The 22932-nt window shown below is 44.3% G+C and overlaps 1 protein-coding gene across 1 annotated transcript in view; it reads right to left on the bottom strand.

The window, feature by feature from the left end:
• Positions 1–22932, bottom strand: part of PYGB (glycogen phosphorylase B) — an 83203-nt gene that overhangs the window by 17326 nt on the left and 42945 nt on the right. The window contains exons 3-13 of the mRNA XM_029071759.2: positions 22237–22315; positions 20527–20630; positions 18615–18746; positions 15127–15238; positions 12505–12587; positions 10417–10560; positions 4897–4989; positions 3191–3337; positions 2530–2693; positions 1087–1201; positions 397–498 (exon numbers count right to left, since the gene is read on the bottom strand). Coding sequence (XP_028927592.1) covers positions 397–498; positions 1087–1201; positions 2530–2693; positions 3191–3337; positions 4897–4989; positions 10417–10560; positions 12505–12587; positions 15127–15238; positions 18615–18746; positions 20527–20630; positions 22237–22315 — 1275 coding nt within the window. The remainder of the gene's footprint in view (positions 1–396; positions 499–1086; positions 1202–2529; positions 2694–3190; positions 3338–4896; positions 4990–10416; positions 10561–12504; positions 12588–15126; positions 15239–18614; positions 18747–20526; positions 20631–22236; positions 22316–22932) is intronic.

The raw sequence follows: 22932 nt of genomic DNA, 5'->3' as shown, positions 1-22932 counted from the left end.
GGGAAGGAGGTCCAGGTGAAGGGAAGAGCATGAGCAAGAGTTTGGCAGTGGAGATGAGAACAAGGCACAGAGAATAGGTTTTCTTGGGAAGAACCAAGGTTGTGACCAGGGTGTAGTAAGAGAAGAGAGTAGAGAAATATGAAGGACAGATTTAATTGAGTGGCTTAAGGCCAAGAGTGGGGAATTTTTGCTGGATTCAAGGAGGGATGGGTAACCATTAGGAGTTTCTGAGGCGTGAGAAGATACTGTGATTCGCTCCCCTATGTTGTCACTGCAGCAGCACTCAACCATGCAACCACAAATCCTTAAGCCTTGGACCTTTAATTATACAAGAGAATGAAAGTGAAAAATAGCTAAGCCCAATGAATGGGGGCCACCCACAAAGAATTGCATTACCTGTTTGACTTTGGCCACGTCCCTTATAAATGATTCATCTTCAACAAACTGCAGTAACTTCTTCAGCTGGCTTAAATCAGTCAGATAATCTTCTCCGATTTTCTTGGGACATACAAAAGTGATTAAATTTTAGTGCCATTATGCCTTTTCTTCCTGACATGAAAGGTTATAAAAAAGAACCTCCCCAAAATGGTCCATGACTATGTTTTAATTAACCATGCCCAGACAAGAACTTTTGACAGGATTCTTTCACGAACTCTATCGAGCCCTACCAAGCCCCTGAAAGCAGATGGGCCTGTTGACAGGCTGGGATATTGGACAGTTGGTGCTTGACCCCATGGGAAGAATCAATGTGAGACTCAGTCAACCTCACTTCTCTAAAATATCTGTGATTAGTACTTCATAATATGGCTTGTAATTACTTCCAAAACCAATCACTGCTACAGAAGTCATAAATTTCAATGTGTACAATGCTCTTTTGAAAGCAGCAATTGAAAAATTATAAAAAATGAAAGATAAAAAGGGTGTACTTTTCCCGATTTCAGCTTTTTCTCAGTTGATATTCTGAGGGACCAACCATCCCAGTGGGATTAAATCACCTCCTCCGATCCATGTTTCATTCTCAGTCTGCTTCCCTGGAAGTCCAGGCAGGGGAACCAATTATGTGAATTAGCATACTCTGGGTCTCACCTCTGCTATGATGTCTGCCAGTCCAGGGTTGCAAAGAAGAAGCCAACGCCGAGGAGTGATTCCATTTGTCTTATTCTGGAACTTCTCAGGTTCTAGTTCGTAGAAATCTTTAAAACTGAAACATTCATGAAATTCCAACCACACAGTTGGAATTAGGGTAACAAAAACAGGAATTAGGGTGAGAGGAATGTGGACTTTGAGCCCCCTGGGGCCAGGGACCAGCATCCAACAGGATTAACTTGTAGGTACCTCAGCACTTAGAACAGTGCTTGACCCACGGTAGGTGCTTGACAAATACTCTAATCAATGGTATTTACTGGGCATTTACTATGTGTAGAGCACTATATTAAGCACCTGGGAGAGTGCAATGATTAAGAGAATAAAGGCCTCTTCCCAACAATCCCTCAAAGGGCACCAGCTCCCTTCTAGAGGCACCACTGAGGAGCATGGCCTCACAGAAAGGATTTAATGAACTGCTGGGGCGCAGAACTTTAGGGAGGAAACAGGATCTCAATTTTGCCAAGGACACAGGCTTTCTCCATCATAAGGAATATCTGGATGGAAGGACAGGGAGAAAAGCATGTGAGGAGATACATTAACTTTGTCTAGTCAAAACATCACTCTAGATACATTCACCAAATGAATCGCATCTTGGGTGGGTAACTTCTGTTGTCCAGCACTCTGATTAGCAGACACATCTGCTGCCCATCACAAGCTGGAGTTGGAGTAGTTTGGACAAGGACACTTGGAATGGGGCATTGAGAAGTCTGAAGACTCTCCACTCTAATCTGCAATAAACCTATTAACTATTGCTATTTTTGGCTTGCTTCTTTTAGTCCTGATATTTTTCTTTGTTCAATATTTCTGCCCTTCCCACTATCTTAGATATACCTGGCTTCCTATGGGCCAGGAACTATGCTGGAATTAATGTCTATGTATTCCCCATTACACTTGGGGGGCAGGGGTACCACCTATAAGTGCTATTATTGCTGTTGACGGGTGTGGTGAGAGAAGGGAAATCAAGGTATATCAAGTGCAAACTCCCTGGTCTTGTATTAAATTCTCCCCAGGTGGGGCAGGTGAAACCGAAAAAGGATTAGCTGCCTGGGGCCCAGCCTCACCAGGATCATCAATCCCAGGGTGTTGGAGCCAGGACACCCACCAAAGCACAATCCCCCTGCCCCCAGAACAAAGGCTCAGGTTATGACATGGGTTGGTACTTGCCTCTACTAAGGTGCCTGCCCTGTTCCACAGCCACCAGTAATCCCAAAGTCTAGTCCCCAATGAGCTAGTCAGCACCTAATGCCAGTTTATTTTCTCCTACATCTAGGCTCTACGGGACAGTCAGATTGACAGGGTTGTAGGCATAAAGATGTTAAGCCTTCAGACCTCAGGAGCAAGACCACAAATCTGAATTTGAAAGTCACTTCCCTGAACACTCACACAGAATGCTTCACGATTTCAGAGTGAATCCTGGCCACTCCATTGACAGCATGAGATCCAATCACACACAGGTGGGCCATGTTAATGCGCTTGCAGTCCCCTTCCTCGATGATGGACATCCTCCTCAGACGCTCCAGATCCCCAGGAAACAGGGCAGCCACATTCTGTTACCAGGAATAGAGAATGATGAGGACCTCCCCAGGCTCTCCATGGACATGGAGCTGACCGAGGGTTTTCTGCTTCTTCCCTAAATAGGGCCTGAGGGTTTCTGCTAGAGGCTCACATTAACTCTAATTTTATGCTCCCTGTCCCTTACCCCACAAAAACCAGAAAAAAGTCAAGAATTTCTACAGCTATCTGTGGTTCAGGTGCTGTTGCTCATAACAACCTTCAGGAGCATCTGTCTGCTCCAACTGTGATGAAAGGGAATTGAGCTCCAGAAATAAAATCCTCTACCCGCTGAGGGCTGGAAACTCCAAGCTCAGACTACAGTGACCCTATCCAAATCCTACTTTGGAGCGTGGGGCAGACCCAAGGGCATATCTACTCACATCTACTCACCAACTAGCTCAGCCCATTCTTAACCCATCTAAAACAGCTGTTTGACTGCCTCATCTTCCCCAGCCTCCTGGGCATGCCTGGGTGAGCAACTAGAGCTTACATCCAGGTGTCTCTGATTTATGGTATAGATGATGTCCAGATGGCGTGGCAGCAGCTTCTCAAACATGGAGACTGGCCAGCGTTCCAGAGCCTCAGGTAGTACAGTGTGGTTGGTATATGCGCATGTCCGCTTCGTGATCTCCCAGGCCTAGGAAATCAATCAATCACATTTATTGACCTCTTACTGTGTGCGGAGCACTGTACTAAAAACTTGGAAGAATTAGTAGACATGATCCCTGCCTCAAGAAGCTTACACTATTGCGGGGGAGACAGAACAAAACTAAATTATTGATAGAATATACAGCTACTTACAAGAGGACGTGAGTACCCAAGTGCTTTGGGGCTGAGGAAACTTTGAAGTGGCATTTGGATGGGGGCGAAAATGGAAGAGTGGAGATTAAGCCTTCTTAGAAGAGATGTGATTTCAGAAGGGCTTTGGAGATGGGGAGGATTGTGCGTGGTCGGATATGACGGGGGAGGGAATTCTGGCTAGGAGAAATGATATGGAGGAGAGAATTTGGTTGGTGGTTGGAGAAATGAGGAGTTTAGCTTTGGACATATTAAGGCACAAAAGCAGAAGTGTCCCCTTCTCCCTGAGGCACCACTGTTTTTCCCAGAAGCCTAAGCAAGTCAAGATTCAGTAAAGCAAAGCACACCAACAGATCCCTGGAAATGGTTTCTTTCCGTTTTCCCATTTGACTGTCAATTCTCCCTCGAGGTTCCCTCCCAAACTTAACAGCTTCTCGAGTGGCAGAGGTCTGAACAGAGGAGTACTAATGTCCCTTATCTCTTCCCTCTCCTACCACCCACAGTATTTACAGCAATTCATAGCTAAATGAGAGCCAATAATAAACATCAAATGCCTACAGATCTGCAACCATTCCAGTGGATATAGGTGTTTTGATTTTTAGATATAAAGAAAAAACATCCAGCGCAATTCTTTTCAACTGCAAATTCAATGTCCTCTCTAACTCAAGTGATCTCAGTGCTATGTGGACAAAGGAAAGTCCAAAATCCAGCATCTTCTAGGATCACAAGAACCAGGCCATGAAAAAATATGAATGAATAATCTGATAACAAAACACCTAAAAGGACCGCCTCTCAAGTGTCAGAATCCCTGATACCTCGAGTCATCCCTGTTAGGAATCTACTCAGTTCTCTTGGAATTAGGGGGGTTATGTTCTTCATGAACCAACTCCATGTTAAGGAAAACTTGCATTATAGTTCACAGCTATATCTGATTCTGTGTAAACCTGTTATCTCTTCTAACTAGACTGCATTATTGGAAGACTATTTCCTAATTCTCTAGAAGCATTTTCCAAACCACGTAGAAAAGACGCACATTAAGAGAAAGCATACGTATGGTCTTTTCCTGGTTTACTGACAAAATATCTTTTTCATTTCCAAGGATCAAAAAATTTCTCAGAATGCTCATACACCCTTTTCCTTTCTTGTCTCTTTCTCGGGGGCTTTGAGTTCATTACACCTCCTTCTAAGACGATGAGGTGGGGCTGAGCCAACTGATGAGAGTTAGGCTAAATGTTGCTGTTTGGGCAAGTTGGTTGAATGTATTTATGTGTACAGGGGTGCAGGGGGGTGTTCTGGGAGGAAGGAGGAAGAGAGAATGGAGTGGACACCACTCCTAGCAAAAATTAAAATTAAACAGCTCAAAACCCTCCTGCCTCCAGAGATTGAGTCTGTTCTTACCTTATCCCAGTCCACCATTTCAACATCCACCAAAATGCGCATGAGTTCCGGAATGGAGAGTGCTGGGTGAGTGTCATTCAGCTGAATGGCAACCTGGAATTAATCAACAGTCAGGATCAGTGTTGCAGATGCCAGGATATACTAAGCACCTACTGTTTAGCAAAGCCCGATAGGCACTTGGGAACAATCAGAAATAAAAGTTGCAATCCTCCCCTGGAGTACCTTTTGGTTTAATAGTGAACATTAAAGTGATTAATATACATTACGGAAAGATGAAAGGACTCATATGGACTGAGAAGCAGCTTTGCCTAATGGACAGAGTACAGGTCTGGGAGTCAGAAGGATGTGGGTTCTAGTCCCAGTAAAAGATTAGTTTAGGAGAAGTGAAAGGTGTGAGCAGAAGAAGAAAGTGGGAAGCTAAGGAGATTTAGACTATGAACTCGCCCTAAAGGCTAAACTTGTTGTGGACAGGGATCACATCTACCAGTAGTATTGTATTGTACTTTCCCAAATGCTTAGTACAGTGCTCAGCAAGCTGTAAGCGCTTAATCAATTGATTCCTTCTGAAAAGCCTTGAATCCAACAGCCAGGTGTTTCCTTGGAGAGACAAAGGTAGTTACTGAATGTGTTTGAGGAGGTGAATGGTGCACTCTAAGTGGAAGCCTGTGGAAGAGACTGAAGAAGGGACAGACTGAAGGCAGGGAAATCACTAAGTAGGTTGATACAATAACCATACTGAATCATGACAAGAGCTTGGACTAGACTGGTGGCCCGAAGAGGAGAGGAAGGGAGGTTTCGGGAAAATATTTTGTGGAAGAACCGGCAGGATTTAAGACACATGCTGAAGGTGGAAGGAAGGGGTGGAGAGTACTCAAAGATGGCACCATCAGGGTCAGGGAGATGGTGGAGTTATCATCCACAATGGGAGAGTACTGTAAAGTTGCATGAAGTATTGTACAATACAGTTCAGCAAGCTGAAAAAGAGGCTGGGAAGCATAGCAGCATCGTATCTTGACTGTCATCATGCACATACGCAAAACCACTTCTTCCTAACCTGAATCTACAGGAGCCAACTTTATGGGTCATTATTCCAGAACAGACAAATACTGTGGGAAGAACATTTCCTACTTCTTCTACCGCATTATATCTTAATTGTGTAATGAAAGCCCATGTTTTTATAGCAGAACTGACGGTACTGAGGTTTGGGTAGAGGCAGAAGGAAATGGAAGACTACATTAACTAGATGTAAGTCTACTTCTAGACCATAAGCTTGTTGTGGGCAAGAAACATGTCTATCAACTCTACTGTACTCTGCCAAGCACTTAGCACAGTGCTCTGTGCACAGAAAGTGCTCAGTAAATACGATTAATTCATTAATGGACTACAAGGCAGGCGAGAGACCAGGTTTGATAAGGTAGATATGGGAACCATCCATATAAAGGTGAGCAGATGAGGTCTCAATGACAGACTACCAATCAGTCAATCAATCAAAGGTATTTACTGAGTGCTTACTCGGTGCAGAGTACAGCACTAAACACTTGGGCGAGAACAATATAATTGGTAGACATGATCCCTGTTCTCAAGAAGCTTAGAGTCATAATGCATAACTGCTGCAGGGAGGGATGGCACTTCTTAGGGAAGGGGTTTCACACGTCCAGCAGAAATGGCGAGGGCTGCCAAGACCCCCTGGAATTCCAGGCATCTGGGAAGTAGGGATACACTACTGGGACTCAGGCCACAGAACATTCTAGAATAAATGGCGGGGGCAGCATGACCTAGTGGAAAGAGCATGGACCTGGGTATCAGAGAACCTGGGTTTTAATCCCACCAATCAATCATTGGTATTTATTGAAGGTTTACTAACTGTACTAAGTGCTTGGGAGAGTACAAAACAACAGAATTGGTAGACATGTGCCCTACCCACATTGAACTTACAGTCCAGAGGGAGAGACAGGCATTAATATAGATTATGGGCACCACTACCTGCCTGCTGTGTGACATCGGGCAAGTCACTTGACATTTCTGTGCCATTTCCTCATCTGTAAAATGGGGATTTGATGCCTGTTCTCCCTCCTACTTAGGCTGTGAGCCTCATGTGGGACAGGGACTGTGTCTGACTTGATTTACCTGTATCTACCACAGCCCTCAGAACAGTAATAATAATAATGGTATTTGTTAAGTGCTTACTACATGCCAGGCATTAGCCCCCATACACAAACTACTCACCCTTGATGACCACGTAGATGTTCTCAACACCACCCTCTCTAGTGAACTCAACTCACTCACTCCCCTATGCCTTTGTCAATCTCGTATCACTAACCCACAGTCCTGGATCACCTAAACAGTCTGCCCACTTTGCTCCTGAGCCGCAGAGCGTTGCTGGTGAAATCTAAATATCAGGCCGACATTGTCCAATTTAAATTGATCCTTGCATGCTTTAACTCTGCCCTCGCCTCTGCCTGGCAAAACTCTACCCTGATTTGACACCTATGCCCATTGCCCTCACCACTTTTTCCAGACATTTAACTCTCTTCTCAGGCCTCCTGCCACCTGGCCTCCCCCATCCCTTGCCCCCAATGATCAGGCCACCTACTTTATTACGAAAATTGACACCATCAGGTGTGAGCTCCCTAAAATTGCCCTTGCCCCTTCCTCAGTCCCTCCGCTCTCTCGCCTGCTCTTCAACTCTCCCATCCTTCCCAGCAGATTCCCTAGACTTCCTGCCTCCTCTCACAAGCTACCCCCTCCACATGCACATCGGACCCCATTCCTTCGCACCTTATCAAAACTATCGCCCACTCCCTTCTTCCCTCCTTAACAGCCATCTTCAACTGTTCACTCTCCAATGGCTTTACCCCAACTGCTTTCAAACATTCCCATGTCTCCCCCATCTTAAAAAAAACCCCTCCCATGACCCCATAGCTCCCTCCAGTTATCACCCCATTTACCTCCTACCATTTCTCTCCAAAATCCTTGAGCACATTGACTACATCCGATGTCTCAAATTCCTCTCCATGTCACCCTCCTATCTGGCTTCCATCCCCTTCATTCCACAGAAACCTCACTCTCAAAGGTCACCAATGATCTCCTTCTTGCCAAATCCAACAGCCTCTACTCCATCCTAATCCTCCTTGACCTCTCAGCTGTCTTTGACAATGTGGACCATCCTTTCCTCCTGGAAACATTATCCAACCTTGGCTTCCACTGACTCTGTTCTCTTCTGGTTCTGCTCCCATCTCCCTGGCTGCTCATCTTCAGTCTTCTTCACAGGCTCTTCAGCCTCCCAGCCCCTAACTTTGGGGGTCCCTCAAGGTTCAGTTCTGGGTCCCCTTCTATTCTCCATCTACACCCACTCCCTTGGAGAGCTTATTCGCTCCCAGGGCTTCAACTACCATTTCTATGCAGATGACACCCAAATCGACAACTCCAGCCCTGATCTCGCTCCTTCTCTCCAGTCTTGCTTCTCCTCCTGCCTTCAAGACATCTGTACTTGGATGTCCTCTCATTACCTCAAACTTAACATGTCCAAAACAAAGCTCCTTATCTTCCAACCCAAACCCTCTCCTCCCTGTGACTTTCCCATCACTGAAGATGGCACCATCATCCTTTCGGTCTCACAAACCCATAACCTTGGTGTCATCCTTGACTCCTCTCTGTCATTCAACCCACATATTCAATCCATCACCAAATCCTGTCAGTCCCACCTTCACAACATCGGTAAAATCCACCCTTTCCTCTCCATCCATACTGTTTCCTTGTTGGTAAAATCACTCATCCTATCCCACATGGATTATTGCATGAGCCTCCTTGCTGACCTCACAGCCTCCTGTCTTTCCCTGCTCCAGTCCATACTTCACTCTGCTGCCTGGATCATTTTTCTACAGAAACATTCTGGACAAGTTACCCTACTCCTCAAAACACTCTAATGATTGCCTATCCACCTCCATATCAAACGAAAACTCCTCTCCATTAGCTTTAAAGGAGGGGATTTAATTGCCCCTCCTACCTCACCTCACTTTTCTCCTACAACCCAGTCTGCACACTTCGCTCCTCTAGTGCTCACCTTCTCATTGTGCCTCAAACTTGCCTTTCATGCCACCGACCCTTTGCCCACGTCCTTCCTCTGGCCTAGAATGACCTCCCTCCTCAAATCTGGCAGACAACCACTCTCCCCAACTTCAGAGCATTACTGAAGACCCATCTCCTCCAAGAGGCCTTCCCAGACTAAGCCCCACTTTTCCTCATCTCCCACTCCCTTCTGTGTTCCCCTGACTTGTTCCCTTTGCTCTTCCCCCCTCCCAGCCCCAGAGCACTTATGTACATATCTATAATTTTATTTATCCCTTTGCTCTTCCCCTTTCCAACCACAAAGCACTTATGTACATATCTGTAATTTTATTTATTTGTATTAATGTCTGTCTCTCCTAGTCCAGACAGGGAATGTCACTGTTTATTATCATATTCTACTTTTCCAACTACTTCATACAGTGCTCTGCACATAGTAAGCACTCAATAAACATGACAATGAATGAATGAATACAAGTAAATCTGGTTGGAAACAGACCTCGTGCCCCATGGGGCTCAGTCTTACTTCCCATTTTACAGATGAGGTAACTGAGGCACAGAGAATTGAAGTGACTTGCCCAAGGCCACATAGCAGACAAGTGGCTGAGCTGGGATTAAGAACCCATGACCTTATGACTCCCAGCCATGCTGCTTCCCACACTTAACAAATACAATAATCATAACAATAAGATAGAAGCTTCTCTTCCTAGTCAACCTCTTAGCTATTATGCATAAGAAAAAAGGGGCATCAAATACCTAACCAAAGGCGCAAAAGACAATTGATCAAGAAACAGCCTTCAGTTTTCCTACAACTTAGCATATCATAAACTGTGCATCTTAGAAGCCTGGACTGTCATCAGAGAAATGATAAACAGGAGCAGGAGTAACCGCCCATTCATTCATGCAGTCATATTAACTGAGCGCTTACTGTGTGCAAAGCCCTCGGGAGAGTGCTATATAACAACAAACAGACACATTCCTTTCCCACAGTGAGCTCACGGTCTAGAGGGGGAGATGGGCATTAATATACATACATAAATAAGTAAATAAAGTGCAGCTACATACAGATACATGCATATGTGCTGTGGGGATGGGAGAGAGGCTGAATGAAGGAAGCAAGTCAGGGCGACGCAGAAGAGAATTCAAGAAAAGGAAAAGAAGGCTTTGTCACGGAAGGCCTCTTGAAGGAGATGTGCCTTCAATATGGCCTTGAAATGAGGGAGAGCAATTATCCGTCTGATATGAGGACGGATGGCGTTCCAAGCCAGAGGCAGGATGTGGGCGAGAGGTCGGTGGCAAGATAGACGAGACTGAGGTGAGAAAGTTAGCATCAGAGGAATGTGCGGGCTGGGTTGTAGTAGGAGAGTAGCGAGGTGAGGTAGGAGGGGACAAGGTGATTAAGTGCTTTAAAGCCAACGGTGAGGAGCTCAGGGAACAGAGTGCGCAAAAACCCACCTTGTCTGGGAATGTTTCAAAACAAGTTCTCACTGGATCTCGACAACCAAATTTGGATGACTTGAAGCGGCGTATGATGTCCTGAAGTGTGGCAGCCACCACGAAGTATTCCTGCTTCAACCGGAGCTCCTTGCCTTCAAAAAACTAGACAGGCAGGTCACCCCACCCCCATCAATCTCCAATTTCAACAGGGAGCAAAATCAACAAGGGCAGGATGGCTAAGTTAAAAATTTTTAGCATTGAGAAGTAGTGCACTATTTGGTCCTTGGGTTAAAACTGTTGATATTCCTCTCACATAGCACCTAAAATCATTTTGCTCTGGGATGAATATGTCCTAGAGCCCTTTGGTGTGTAATGTCTTTTCGGTCTAGTTAGTCACCTTGACCTAGTGGAAACTAAAGCAGCATGGAAAGAGCACAGGCTGGGGAGTCACAGGACATGGGTTCTAATCCCGGCTCCGCCACTTGTCCTCTGTGTGCCCTTAGGCAAGTCACTTCATTTCTCTGGGCCTCAGTGACCTCATCTGTAAAATGGGGATTAAGATCGTGAGCCCCACGTGCGAGAGCCTCATTACCTTGTATCTATCCCAGCGCTTAGAACAGTGCTTGGCATCTAGTAAGCGCTTAACCAACGCCATCGTTATTATTTCTCATGTGACACCCTTCCCCACTGGGGACAACTTTGGGATGAGCAGGAAGGTCAACAGTTGCTATAGCTCTTGCTTTTCTTTCCTGTCTCCCCAACTCCCCCATCCACCCTCTCCCCGCTACTCTTCCCACTCTAGTTTGGATGACTTGGAGGAAAATGAAGAACCCGACTGAGACTTTGGAAGAGGACCTGGGCTGAGACCAAGACCTAGAGAATCTCAGGAATAGCTGAAGGACAAGGTGGTGTAGGCTCTAAAGCTCATCCAGATTCAACCTCAATGACTGGTTTGACCTCCTCTCCAAATCATTACTCAGGTTTAAAGTAGTCACTGATCATAATTCTTTGGTTTCTGGATTTTTCTTCTACTTTTTCACTCTCACTCCCACTCCCCTTCTCTTAGGGCCTTCTCCCTTTCCCACCAAATCCCATTCCTGAAGGACACACATCTCACCTCACTGCTGTTGACTCATATTGGAAAAACAATCAACCTTTAATAAAGTGACTCAGACCCAAGACCCAAACCTATTTTCCAGGATCTTCCTAGTCCCTTGCCTTCACCAAATCCTTATCTTTGGAACCAGTTTGAGAATCCAGGTCTTCCCATTGAGGATGGGACACTTAATGTGGCACTTAATTAAGGAGCCAGAGGGAAATCATGGAAGCACCAACCTGCCAAATGCTCTCTGATCATGTTAAAAAGAAAATGGCATGTCAGATAGAAGACACTTCTTTTAGGCCACCTCTTAGATATTTTGCATAAGAAAAAAACTTTGAATACTTAATAAAAGCCCCAAAAGACAACTGATCATGAGGCTTACTTGAAGAATCCGGTTTAGTACATAGCCAGGGCACCTGTCAATGTAAAACACTGGGGCACTCTACGGCCGTTTAAAAGTACCACCCATTTTAAAGCTGGGGAGATAAAACAAAGTCATAGGCAGGGCTAGGACTAGAGGCCGAGCCCTTTAAGAGCTCAGCCCTCTGCTCTCTCCAAAAATTTTAAGAGCTCAACAATACAATTATGTTCCACATCAACAGGAATCTGTGCCATGGGTTGTCAGATACTGGAGTAGGAAAGGGAAGGAAATCTTAATAGGTTAATCATAATAATAATAATTAATAATTAATAGAGAATGATTTTGAGGAGCAGCTCCTAAAAAGCAGAAACAGATTTCTGACCACCCCACTGATAGAAATCTTCACATGAAACTACATTTACAAACAGCATGATTAAACTCCCGCCACTCTGGCCTTATCTTAATTTACAAAAGTCAAGTGAAAAAATCAGACTCCTACTTGTCGTCAGAGGAAAGAAGTTTCTAAAGACGTGAAGATTTCTCTTTTAGGGCAGACTTGATTTTCATTCACTAAATCACTATTTCCTTTCCCTCACTACATAAAAAAGGACCAACATAAACACTAAAGAAAACTGTTACTTACATTATCATTTGGATACAGTACTCTGGAGATGTTTTCCGCCAGATTTCTATCCAGGACCGCCTCAATGTAATCCCCAATGTTAACTAGAGAAAGGGAAAGCACATATTCATGAAACATCATGACTTGTGATTTTGTTTAACATTAAAGTGATCTTATTACGTGGGACAACCAGTCAACTCTAGTTACTCAACCCCATGGGTAACCAAATATTTCAGAATCAATCAATAATATTTATTGTTTACTGTGTGGAGGGCGCCATGCTAAGTGCTTGGGAGAGTACAATATAACAGAGTTGGAGGATAAGTTCCCTTCCCACAAAAAACTTAGAACTGAGGGAAAAGGGGGAGGAGGGATGGCTCCCTTAGAACTTGAGTTCAAACTGGATGGAGTGAGGGCATGAGCATGGCCCTCTCTCTATGTCATCCAGGATGACTTGGAAAAGTAATAACAGTAGTTATTAAACACAGTAGTTATTAAATGTGTAGAGCATTGTACTAAACACTGGGAAAGAATAAACAGGTGGGAATTAGACGTGGTCCTTGTCTCTCAGGGGGCTCACAATCTAAAAGATAGGGGCTCAATCTGAACCTCTAGACAGAAATTTCTCTACTTCTCTGAACCTGGTCCTGTATAGTGGCAAGAGCACAGCCTTGGGAGTCGGAGGACATGGGTTCTAATCCTGGCTCCACCACTTGCTTGCTATGTGATCTTGGGCAAATTGCTTCACTTCTCTGTGCCTCAGTTGCCTCATCTGTAAAATAGGGATTAAGACTGTGAGCCCCACTTAGGACAACTTGATTACTTTGTATCCACCCCAGTGCTTAGCACGGCGCTTGGCACAGAGTAAGCGTTTAACATATACCAGAATTATCACTATAGTGAGAAGCAGCATGGCTTGGTGGATAGAGCACAGGCTAGGAGTCAGGAGGTCCTGGGTTCTTATTCCAGCTCCACCACATGTCTACTGTGTGACCTTGAGCAAGTCACTTAAAATCTTTGTAAAATGGGAATAAGAGTGTGAGCCCATGTGGGACAGGGACTGTGTCCAACCTGATTAACTTGTACCTATCCTAGTGCTTCGAACAGGGGTTGGCACATAGTAAGCGCTTAACAAGTACCATAATTACTATTATGCTTTTATTTGGGCATCTTTTGGGCTTCTCTTCTGGAGGCCCTGAGAAAGTTATACAGAGCTTATTAAAGGGAGTCGTAAACTTCAAAAACATTCTTCAAAATGTACCTAATTTTTGTCCCCCAAGCCCAACAGGGCACACAAAGCTGGCCCACATTCAAAGGAAATAGGGAGGGGAAACTACGGAGATACCTAAAAGGAGGAAATTCACTGCTGGGGACCTCTTCCCTAAGGATTAAGTACCAGGGACTATGAGGTGCCTCCCCCTAGAACAAAGCCAATAAGAAGGGAGGACTTGGAAAGCATCCCGGCTCTGCCACTTGTCAGCTGTGTGACTGTGGGCAAGTCACTTAACTTCTCTGTGCCTCAGTTACCTCATCTGTAAAATGGGGATTAAGTCTGAGCCCCATGTGGACCAACCTGTATCTACCCCAGCGCTTAGAACAGTGCTCTGCACATAGTATGCACTTAACAAATACCAGCATTATTATTACCTAGGGAAGTAACCCTTCAGCCATTTGAGGAGCAGATGGGGGAAGCATAACATTTGGGTAAATGATCCTGGAGAGACAGGTTATGGGAGAAATAGTCTCCAAGTTGGGGTCCAGAGGTCAGGTGGTAGGTGAGAAAACAAACATGCCTAGATTCTGCAATTCTGGAGAGGGTAACACACTGGAACCTGGGAATCCCCAGGAGAAGAGGGGAATAGACCAGAATGAGGTGTGCCCTGAGGCGCTAACAGGAAACAATAACGATAATAGTAATAATATATTAGTAGTATTGCTACTATTAAGTAAAAAGGGTCCTGGGGAAAAGAGAAAGTGATAAAAGGGAAAGTCGCTTTGGATTGGAATTCTGTGCTACTGGTTGCCTAGTCAACGATATTTTCATCTCATCTGTTCAAAACCAACCTGTCTGTGGCACAGGGTCAGTCATCTCCAGGGAGCTGGGGAGACCTGTTTTCGAGGGGAAACTGAAGGAGGGGAGGGATCCTTCGAGGTTCTTGCAAGATCCCCATGTCATTCTGGAGGGGTGCCTATTTGCGGAACAAGAAGCGGTCAAAGGAGTGCAAGACTGTGGGGAGTCCCAATCTTACTGGTCCTTGGAAGGGAAAAGCTGGAGGGTTTTAGGGCTCCAAGGACAGTACGCAGGGCTCGACTCTCCTAAGAGGCTCCAGGGCCTATTTCAGGTGGGATGAAGGACTGAGTGGCCCCTGGAATGTCACCAGGAGTATCCCTTCTGGATCCGGTACCCTTGGGCATTCACTGAATCTCCATTCGAGAAAGAGGAATGTAGTGAAAATTCTGAGTATCTCTTCGGGCTCTGAACATCCAGCTCTGGATTGAGAGTCACTGAGACAGATTTCACCCTGTAAGAAGTGAAAGTCATCATGCAGGTGAAGAGCTCAGGATGACCCCAGGGAGAGAAGAAGAAAGTGCAAAGTGGTTACGTTTATCTGTGGTATCAGAATGCAAGGACATGGGACGTACATTCCTGGAGGTTGAAATCATTAGGAGCTTTGGCAGACCACAGTCTCATCGTATTAACAGTGTTGTTCTTGTAGCCCGGCACTGGAGTGTCATATGGCATGGCTAGCACCACCTGTGAGGAGAAAGAATCCTTTGGTTTTTTGTGCCAGAGGCAAAGCCAGCAACCACATAGCCAGGAAAGAGGTGCTTTCTCCCTAAAATTTAAATGCTTACAAGGCAGACAGGGAGGCAAGGAGACGGCGTGGCCTGATGGTCAGGATTGGGGGTCAGGCGGACCTAGGCTCCAGTCCCAGCTCGGTGGTCGCCTGATGTGTGACCTGGGTGAGTCACTTCGTTTCTCTGTGTCTACAACCCTCCTCATTTTCTTGTCTTACACCATGTGACAGGGACTGTTAACTCCAAATGATGTGTATCTCCTAGGACACCTGGCACATAATATGCCCTATCAAGGCTATCAAAGGTATTTATTAAAATATCCTCATTACTGTAGAGAGCAATAGTGAGTAGAGCACGGGCCCAGGAGTTAGAAGGACCTGGGTTCTAATCCCGGCCCCGCCACGTGTCTGCTCTGTGACCTTGGGAAAGTCACTTCCCTGTGCCTCAGTTACCTCATCTGTAAAGTAGGGATGAAGACTGTGAGCCCCATGTGGGACAGGGACTGTGTCCAAGCTGATTAGCTTGTAACTACCCCAGCGCTTAGAACAGTGCTTGACATACAGTAAGCACTTAACAAAAACCATTATTATTATTATTATTATTATTATTATTATTATTACTAAGAATACCTAAAGATCAATTAGACTCAGTTCCTTATATACATGGGATTCAAAATCTGAGGGAAGAATGACAGGTACAGAGTACAATAAAAATATACACTAATAAGAAAAAAGATTTAGAATTCAACACTTTTAAAATATCATTAGTAAAATATGTTAGTCAACCACTACTTGGAGAAGGCAACGTGGCCTAGTGGATAGAGCATGGGTCTGGGAATCAAAAGGACGTGGGTTCTAATCCTGGTTCTACCACTAGTCTTCTGTGTGACCTTGGGTGAGTCAGCTTCACTTCTCTATGCCTCAGTTCCCTCATCTGTAAAATAGGGATGAAGACTGTGAACCCCATGTGGGACAGGGACTGTGTCCAACCTGCTTGGCATGTAACTACCCCACCACTTAGTACAGTGCCTGCCACATAGTAAGTGTTTAACAAATACCATTTAAAAAAAAAAAGAGGGCACAATTTCCACGGACCATTTCGGGCCAAAGAGTCTTTGGTGAGAACTTCCACAACTGTCCTAATATTCTAAAGGTTGGACAGGGTTTTCTATCCACTTTCAATTGCTTTCTCAGTCATGGATACTGGGACAGAGCAGAGATATGTAAGACCCTTGTTTCACAAGGAGAGATGTAGGTTCTGATTACACATTAACCTAACACTAATACAAATGTTCACGGCTGAAAAAAATTCAAGTCAACAAAGGTCTGAAGGGGTTAAGTGTTCACTGAATTTCTTAATGGGATGTATTCCATGTCTGCAGTTTTCATCTTTAATAATAATGTTGGTATTTGTTAAGCGCTTACTATGTGCCGAGCACTGTTCTAAGCGCTGGGGTAGACACAGGGGAATCAGGTTGTCCCACGTGGGCCTCACAGTCTTAATCCCCATTTTACAGATGAGGGAACTGAGGCACAGAGAAGTTAAGTGACTCGCCCACAGTCACACAGCCGACAAGTGGCAGAGCTGGGATTCGAACTCATGAGCCCTGACTCCAAAGCCCGTGCTCTTTCCACTGAGCCACGCTGCTTCTTCTTTAAACACTCCCTCACTGCTTTTAACTACTTTAAACTTGGACTCCTGCCCTGTATTTTGGACACTGTCATAATAATGATTGCATATTGTCAACTTGAAAATTCCCTCTCCTACCCACCATGTAGTTATACATTTTTTTCCTGTTGTTTCTGGAAAGATCTTATCAGGCCTAGGAACTTTCCAAGGAAAATGTGTTCCTGTTCTTGAATCTTTGTTGTTTCTGGAATCACTAAATAGGTTCAAATGAACTAAGACACAGTATGGCCTAGTGGAAAAAGCATAAGATTTGGAGTCAAAACACCTGGACTTTTAAAAAAGCATAAGACTTGGAGTCAAAACGCTGGACTCTTATCCCAGCTCTGCCATTTGTGTGTTGTGTGAGCTTGGGCAAGTTACTTTCTGTTTCTGTGCCTCAGTTTTCTCATCTGTAAAATGAGGATTCGATACCTCTTCTCCCTCCTACCTGCCCATGTGCCCCATGAGGAAGAGAGACTGTTTCTAATCTGATTGACTTTTTTGGCTGCAGCTCAGTGTTTTTTATTAGTACTAGGATCATTTTTAAACATAAGCCGAAGAGACTTTACTAGGGACCCCCAAAAAAAAACCCCAATTGGAAACTAAAGTGATTGTATAAATCCTAGGACCTCAAGATAGTGGCACATGGAACTTCAAAATGGAACTAGACAAGAATCCTCGCTAGCTTGGCCATGGTGACCATTAGACTATAGCTCAACTCTCCTAACTCTTAAAACAGTCAAATAAGTACAGTGGGGGGATACGGATGAAAGCCTTGAAGCCAGCGGTGAGGATTCTTTCCTTAATGTGGAGGGAGGTTTGCTGGGAGTCAGTGGAGGGCTTCTGAGGGGAGGGGAGATGTGGGCCCTAAGTGACGCTTTGTGATGATGATCAATGCAGTAGCAGCGTGGAGATGGAGAATTATAATTGTGATATTTATTAAGCACTTACTATGTGCCAAGCACAGTAATAATAATACTAACAATGATATTGTAAAGCTTTTACTATGTGTCAAGCACTGGTCTAAACACTGGGGTAGATACAAACTAATCAAGTTATTCCACGTGGGGCTCACGGTCTTTATTCCTATTTTACGGATGAAGTAACTGGGGCACAGAGAGATGAAATGACTTGTCCAAGGTCACAGAGCAGATACGCGGTGGATCTGGGATTATAACGCAGGTCCTTCGGACTCCCAGGCTGGTGCTCTATCCACTAGGCCACGCTGCTTCTCTAAGTGCTTCTAGACGAAGTGCTGGAGTTGATACAAGATACTCAGATCCCACACGGGGCTCACATTCTAAGTAGGAGGGAGAACAGATATTGAATCTCCATTTTGCAGATGATGGAACTGAGGCCCGGAGAAGTGACTTGCCCTTGGTCACATATAGCGGGTAAGTGACAGAGCTGGAACTAGAACCCAGGTCCTCTGACTCCCACGCCCAGGTTCTTTCCACCAGGCCATGCTGATGCAGTAGCCTAGTCAGGGTAAGCACACCAGAATAGCAGCAGTTTGGGTGGAGGAGAAGGGGTAGATCTGGAAAGGTAAACCTTGAAATGACAATACCTCTCAAGGCAAAGACCAGTTTTCAAGCCCAAATCAACAGGTCTCCTTTTTCCCACCTTAATTCCTTTCCTTTCTAAGAGCTAAGTGATCTTGAAACCTGAGTATCCAGCCATTTAACACCATCAGGTGTGTGCTCCACTCTCCCATAGAAATGCACAGGAAGCATATACTCAGGACGGGCTTTCTCCCAGGGATTGCCATAGCGCAGCCAGTCATCAGCTTCTTCAACCTAGAAGAACAGCAAGAACAAGAATAATTCAGGAAGATCCTAGAGGGCAGGTTCCAATTCCTTCACTGAACTGTCTGCGAGGCCTAATACATTTAAATGGTTTTAACTAAGAGCCCAATCAGAGATCCATAACAACCTTCAATATCCCTAAAATAGTTGCCTGGGAGAGTAGACCCAAGGGACAATTGTTCTGGCAGGAGTGTGACTTCCCAGCCGCCAGCAGAAGCAAGATATAGTAGGCAGGAAACAGTGAAGCCTTGTTAGGGTTGCTGGCCTCAGGTTACCAACAGCAACTGGTGATCAGGCCGTAGAACTCTTTACAAGGTTGGCCAGATACAGCTGGAATAGGCTGGGACATCAACACATGCTCAAAAATCAGAAGACACAAAATTTCCAGCATTTTGTCAAAGGTTGAAGCTAGCCAATACACCCAGACACTACACTCTATTAGGCCAAACCCAGAGAGAATCAGCAGCCTGGATTTTCTTTCCTGTTTGCAGCAACCATGTTGTTAATGCAATACAAAATGCTAAGGGGCCTAAACGTTTAAGCACATCTGAAAAAATTCCACCCATAAATCAAATCATTAGTGGTCAAACAGAATTTGGGTTAATACTAACATAGAAAGCTAAGGTAGTAATGAATTATTTTTAACTTCTTGTTTTGCGGTTTTTTTTAAAGAAGAAAATAACTTAGAATATAAAAACAGATACAATGTTTGCCAGAAAAACCTAACAAGCAAACACACAAAACTAGCAGATGGTGAGCATACAAAATTTCTCAACACCAGAAAACTGTGCAGGTCAAAAACACTGGGGTTAAGAACTGTTTGGATAAATAAAGTTAAGAAGTCCCCAGTGGGCTGCTGGAGTGAAACATTAGAAATGTTAGATAGTTCACCCTTAAACATGAGATGAGGAAAAAATCAACATGTTGGCCAGGGGCTCAGGTGTTGACTCCTTCAAGCCCAATAAGTACTTACAGTGTGCGGTTGAGAGAAAAAAACACAAACACTGCTTAAAATGAAAACTTTATTTGGTCACTAACATGACAGGAAAATATTTATCTGTGACTTCAAAATGGCTGGCTGTCTTGCCACTTGCACATATGCCAATAGTCAATGGAGGTCTATAGGAAAGGAGAGGGAAGACAAAGCCCAATGGACCATTTCTCTCCCTCACTGCCCCCATACTGCCATTCTTGTACCCCACCAACTTCATCCCTCCACCACCTTCTCCAACCTCCCCAAATCTCCTTCTACTCTTCACCCCCACCTCCCAAACCTCCTCCCTCATTTTCACTCTCCTAAGCTACCCCATGAACAAATAGGACCAGAAAAGTACATTGGCAAAGGAAGGGAGGGAAGACAGAAGAGTAGAAAGAATGAAAAAGTCAGAGTTCAAGAGAATAAAAGAGACAAAAAAGGAGAAGAAAGACAGGGATATGGAAAACAAGTAATAAAACTACTGCCTCTCTCCTGCCTAGAAATCCCTCCTGAGAACCGACCTCTTTCAGAAGACATTCCTCAACTAATGTCCATAATGTCTATATAAATGCCCATATATGTTTGGGCATATGCACTGGTGGCTTCCACTTGATAGTTCAACAGTGTGTGTAAATTAATGAAACAAGAATATATCTAAATCTTCAACCTGCCTTTCTCCATTTTGTTGAAGGTAATTAAGTTTCTAGAGAAGGAAAATTAGGCAAACTGCTTAAGATACAGATTCTGTACAACAAAGGGAAATAGATACAAGGAATTATGCATAGCCCCACCTACCTGCCAGCCATTGACAATCTTCTGATTAAAAATGCCAAATTCATAACGGATCCCATAGCCGTAGGCTGCCAGACCCAAGGTGGCCATTGAGTCCAGGAAACAGGCTGAAAATAAAGCAAAACAAAAGGAGTTTCTCATTACCCAACAGAAGTTGGGAACCCCATGTGGGACATGGACTGTGCCCTATCTGATTAGCTCATATCTACCCCATAGTTCAGTAAAGTGCCTGGCACATCATGAATGCATAACAAATACTACAAAAAACAAAACCAAAAACCTGAAGAATGACAAAACCTAGCTTATCTCTCAGATCGAAGTTGGGACGATCCCAACCAGGAATCTCTCAAAAGATTAGCTTTGTTTTTACTGAACAGTGTGGTGCTCCCTACAGCTGACAAATCTGAGGGCCTCTGGCCCCTCGGCAGCTGCAACTTTCAAACACACTCCCCTCTAGTTGCAGTTTCATAAGGAGAAAGAAAACAGGAATTAGAATTCACTCTGTTGTCCCATAACACCGAAGGTAATGTTTTTGTCAAGTCCTTGAAAATTCATGTTACAGTACATGGGACTTAACTTTCACCACCATTTCTTCTGACATCACAGTCCATTCAGATAAGTTCCCCAACAGCAATCTATCCAAAATACATAGGTGAACACATATTATGGAAGAGTTAAGTGAAGTGGGCTCTGGGCTTTTCCTGAATTTCCTGCTTCGGCATCACTATGGGAGTTAATGAAACCCTGAAATGCAGGCAAAACAGGTTAGCAGGAGGGAGACCGGAGGCCATTATGAGCTACTTTTTAGGGCTCTAAGACCTTGGGGAGATTTGACTGCAGAGATGAGGATTCTAGGTAATTTGGGGACAACAAACCTTTTTCATTGTAGAGACACTTCCAAACTCTCTCCTTTGAGAGCCTTGTATTGACCAATACAAATCAGCTCCTCCCCACCCACTGTAGACTAAAGAAAAATTCAGACCACTTCATGAATATTAAAGAAAAGATGATGATGATGATGAAGGTATTTGTTAAGCACTTTCTATGTGTCAAGCACTGCTCTAAGTGGCGGGATAGTTACAAGTTAATCAGGTTGGACACATTCCCTGTTCCACATGGGGCTCACAGTCTTAATCTCCATTTTACAGATGAGGTAACTGATGCACAGAGAAATGAAGTGACTTGCCCAAGATCCCACAGCAGACAAGTGGCGGAGCAGGGATTAGAACCCAGAGCCTTCTGACTCCCAGGCCCATGCTCTATCCACTACACCATGAAAGTTCATTCAAACCCATGACCATCTACCTAATGTTTTGAGTAAAAATATCCTGCAACTGCTCTAGATGCTCCCCACAGGACTTATATTCATTTTCTAGCATTTGTTCTGCTCCATGGGCTGGACCAAACTCAAAATGATTAATAGGAAAGCTGGCAGAAGAGTCCTATTCATCTCCCTGGCACAAACAAAGTTCGATGATCATAGTGACATGAGTGCACCACGTGGAGTTTGTGGATGGGCCACTGAACCTGTAGGATTGGGGGCTCTGGAGACTTGGAGAACAAACAGAAGTGCACCGACTGACTTGGCCCATCCCTCTTCCCCTCCTCTCTCTGTTCTGGGAGACAGTCAAGCTTGATCAAAATCTATTTGAGAGGGTCTGGCGGTCCAGCAATGAGCAGGACTACCTGCTGAAGGATTTAGAAATAAATTACCTGCCAATCTCCCTAAGCCTCCATTTCCAAGGCCAGCATCTTCTTCTATTTCTTCCAGTTCTTCCAAGTCCAATCCCAGCTAGAAATAAACACAATGCTGAATTCAATAGATTATCTAAAGAAAGAAGAAAATTATTTAATCTCATTGCTGCAAAGAATAAAAAGCAGCATTTTTTTTTCTTTTCGATAGCCTATTCAATGCAAATATCCCTTGTCCCAACTTCAGAAATTGTCTTAAGATATTTCAAATCACTGTAAACCCTTATACACACCTTAAGAACTCAAAGATACTAGTTGTCATACTGATAAACCATTCAAGTGGACTAATTTTGAAACAGCCAAGCAGGTGGGAGGTGATTCTAACTAAAGGGACTTGGAAAAATGGGCAGTGAGTTAACCAAATATATGGAGAAACTACTATGTGCAGAGCACTGTACATAACACTTGACAGAGTACAACAGAGTTATAAGACATGATCCCTCCCTCAAGGAGCTTATACTCCAGCAGGGGAGGCAATCAAAAGCTTATTATTTACAAATACAAGAAGAGAAAGGAAAAATGAGTATGTACCTAAGTGCTAACTAAGCAAATACATTAAGTGTTAGAGGTGGGTACAAGTATATCATTGAGTACATAACTGGCACGAGAGTGCCAAGATGACAGTTAGGGGATAGATATGGGAGAAAGACAAATTAA

This window comes from Ornithorhynchus anatinus, chromosome 9 (assembly GCF_004115215.2).
Source record: "Ornithorhynchus anatinus isolate Pmale09 chromosome 9, mOrnAna1.pri.v4, whole genome shotgun sequence".
In the NCBI taxonomy this organism is placed as follows: domain Eukaryota; kingdom Metazoa; phylum Chordata; class Mammalia; order Monotremata; family Ornithorhynchidae; genus Ornithorhynchus; species Ornithorhynchus anatinus.
Note: the sequence above shows the minus strand (reverse complement) of the source record. Positions and strands in the feature narration are given on the sequence as shown.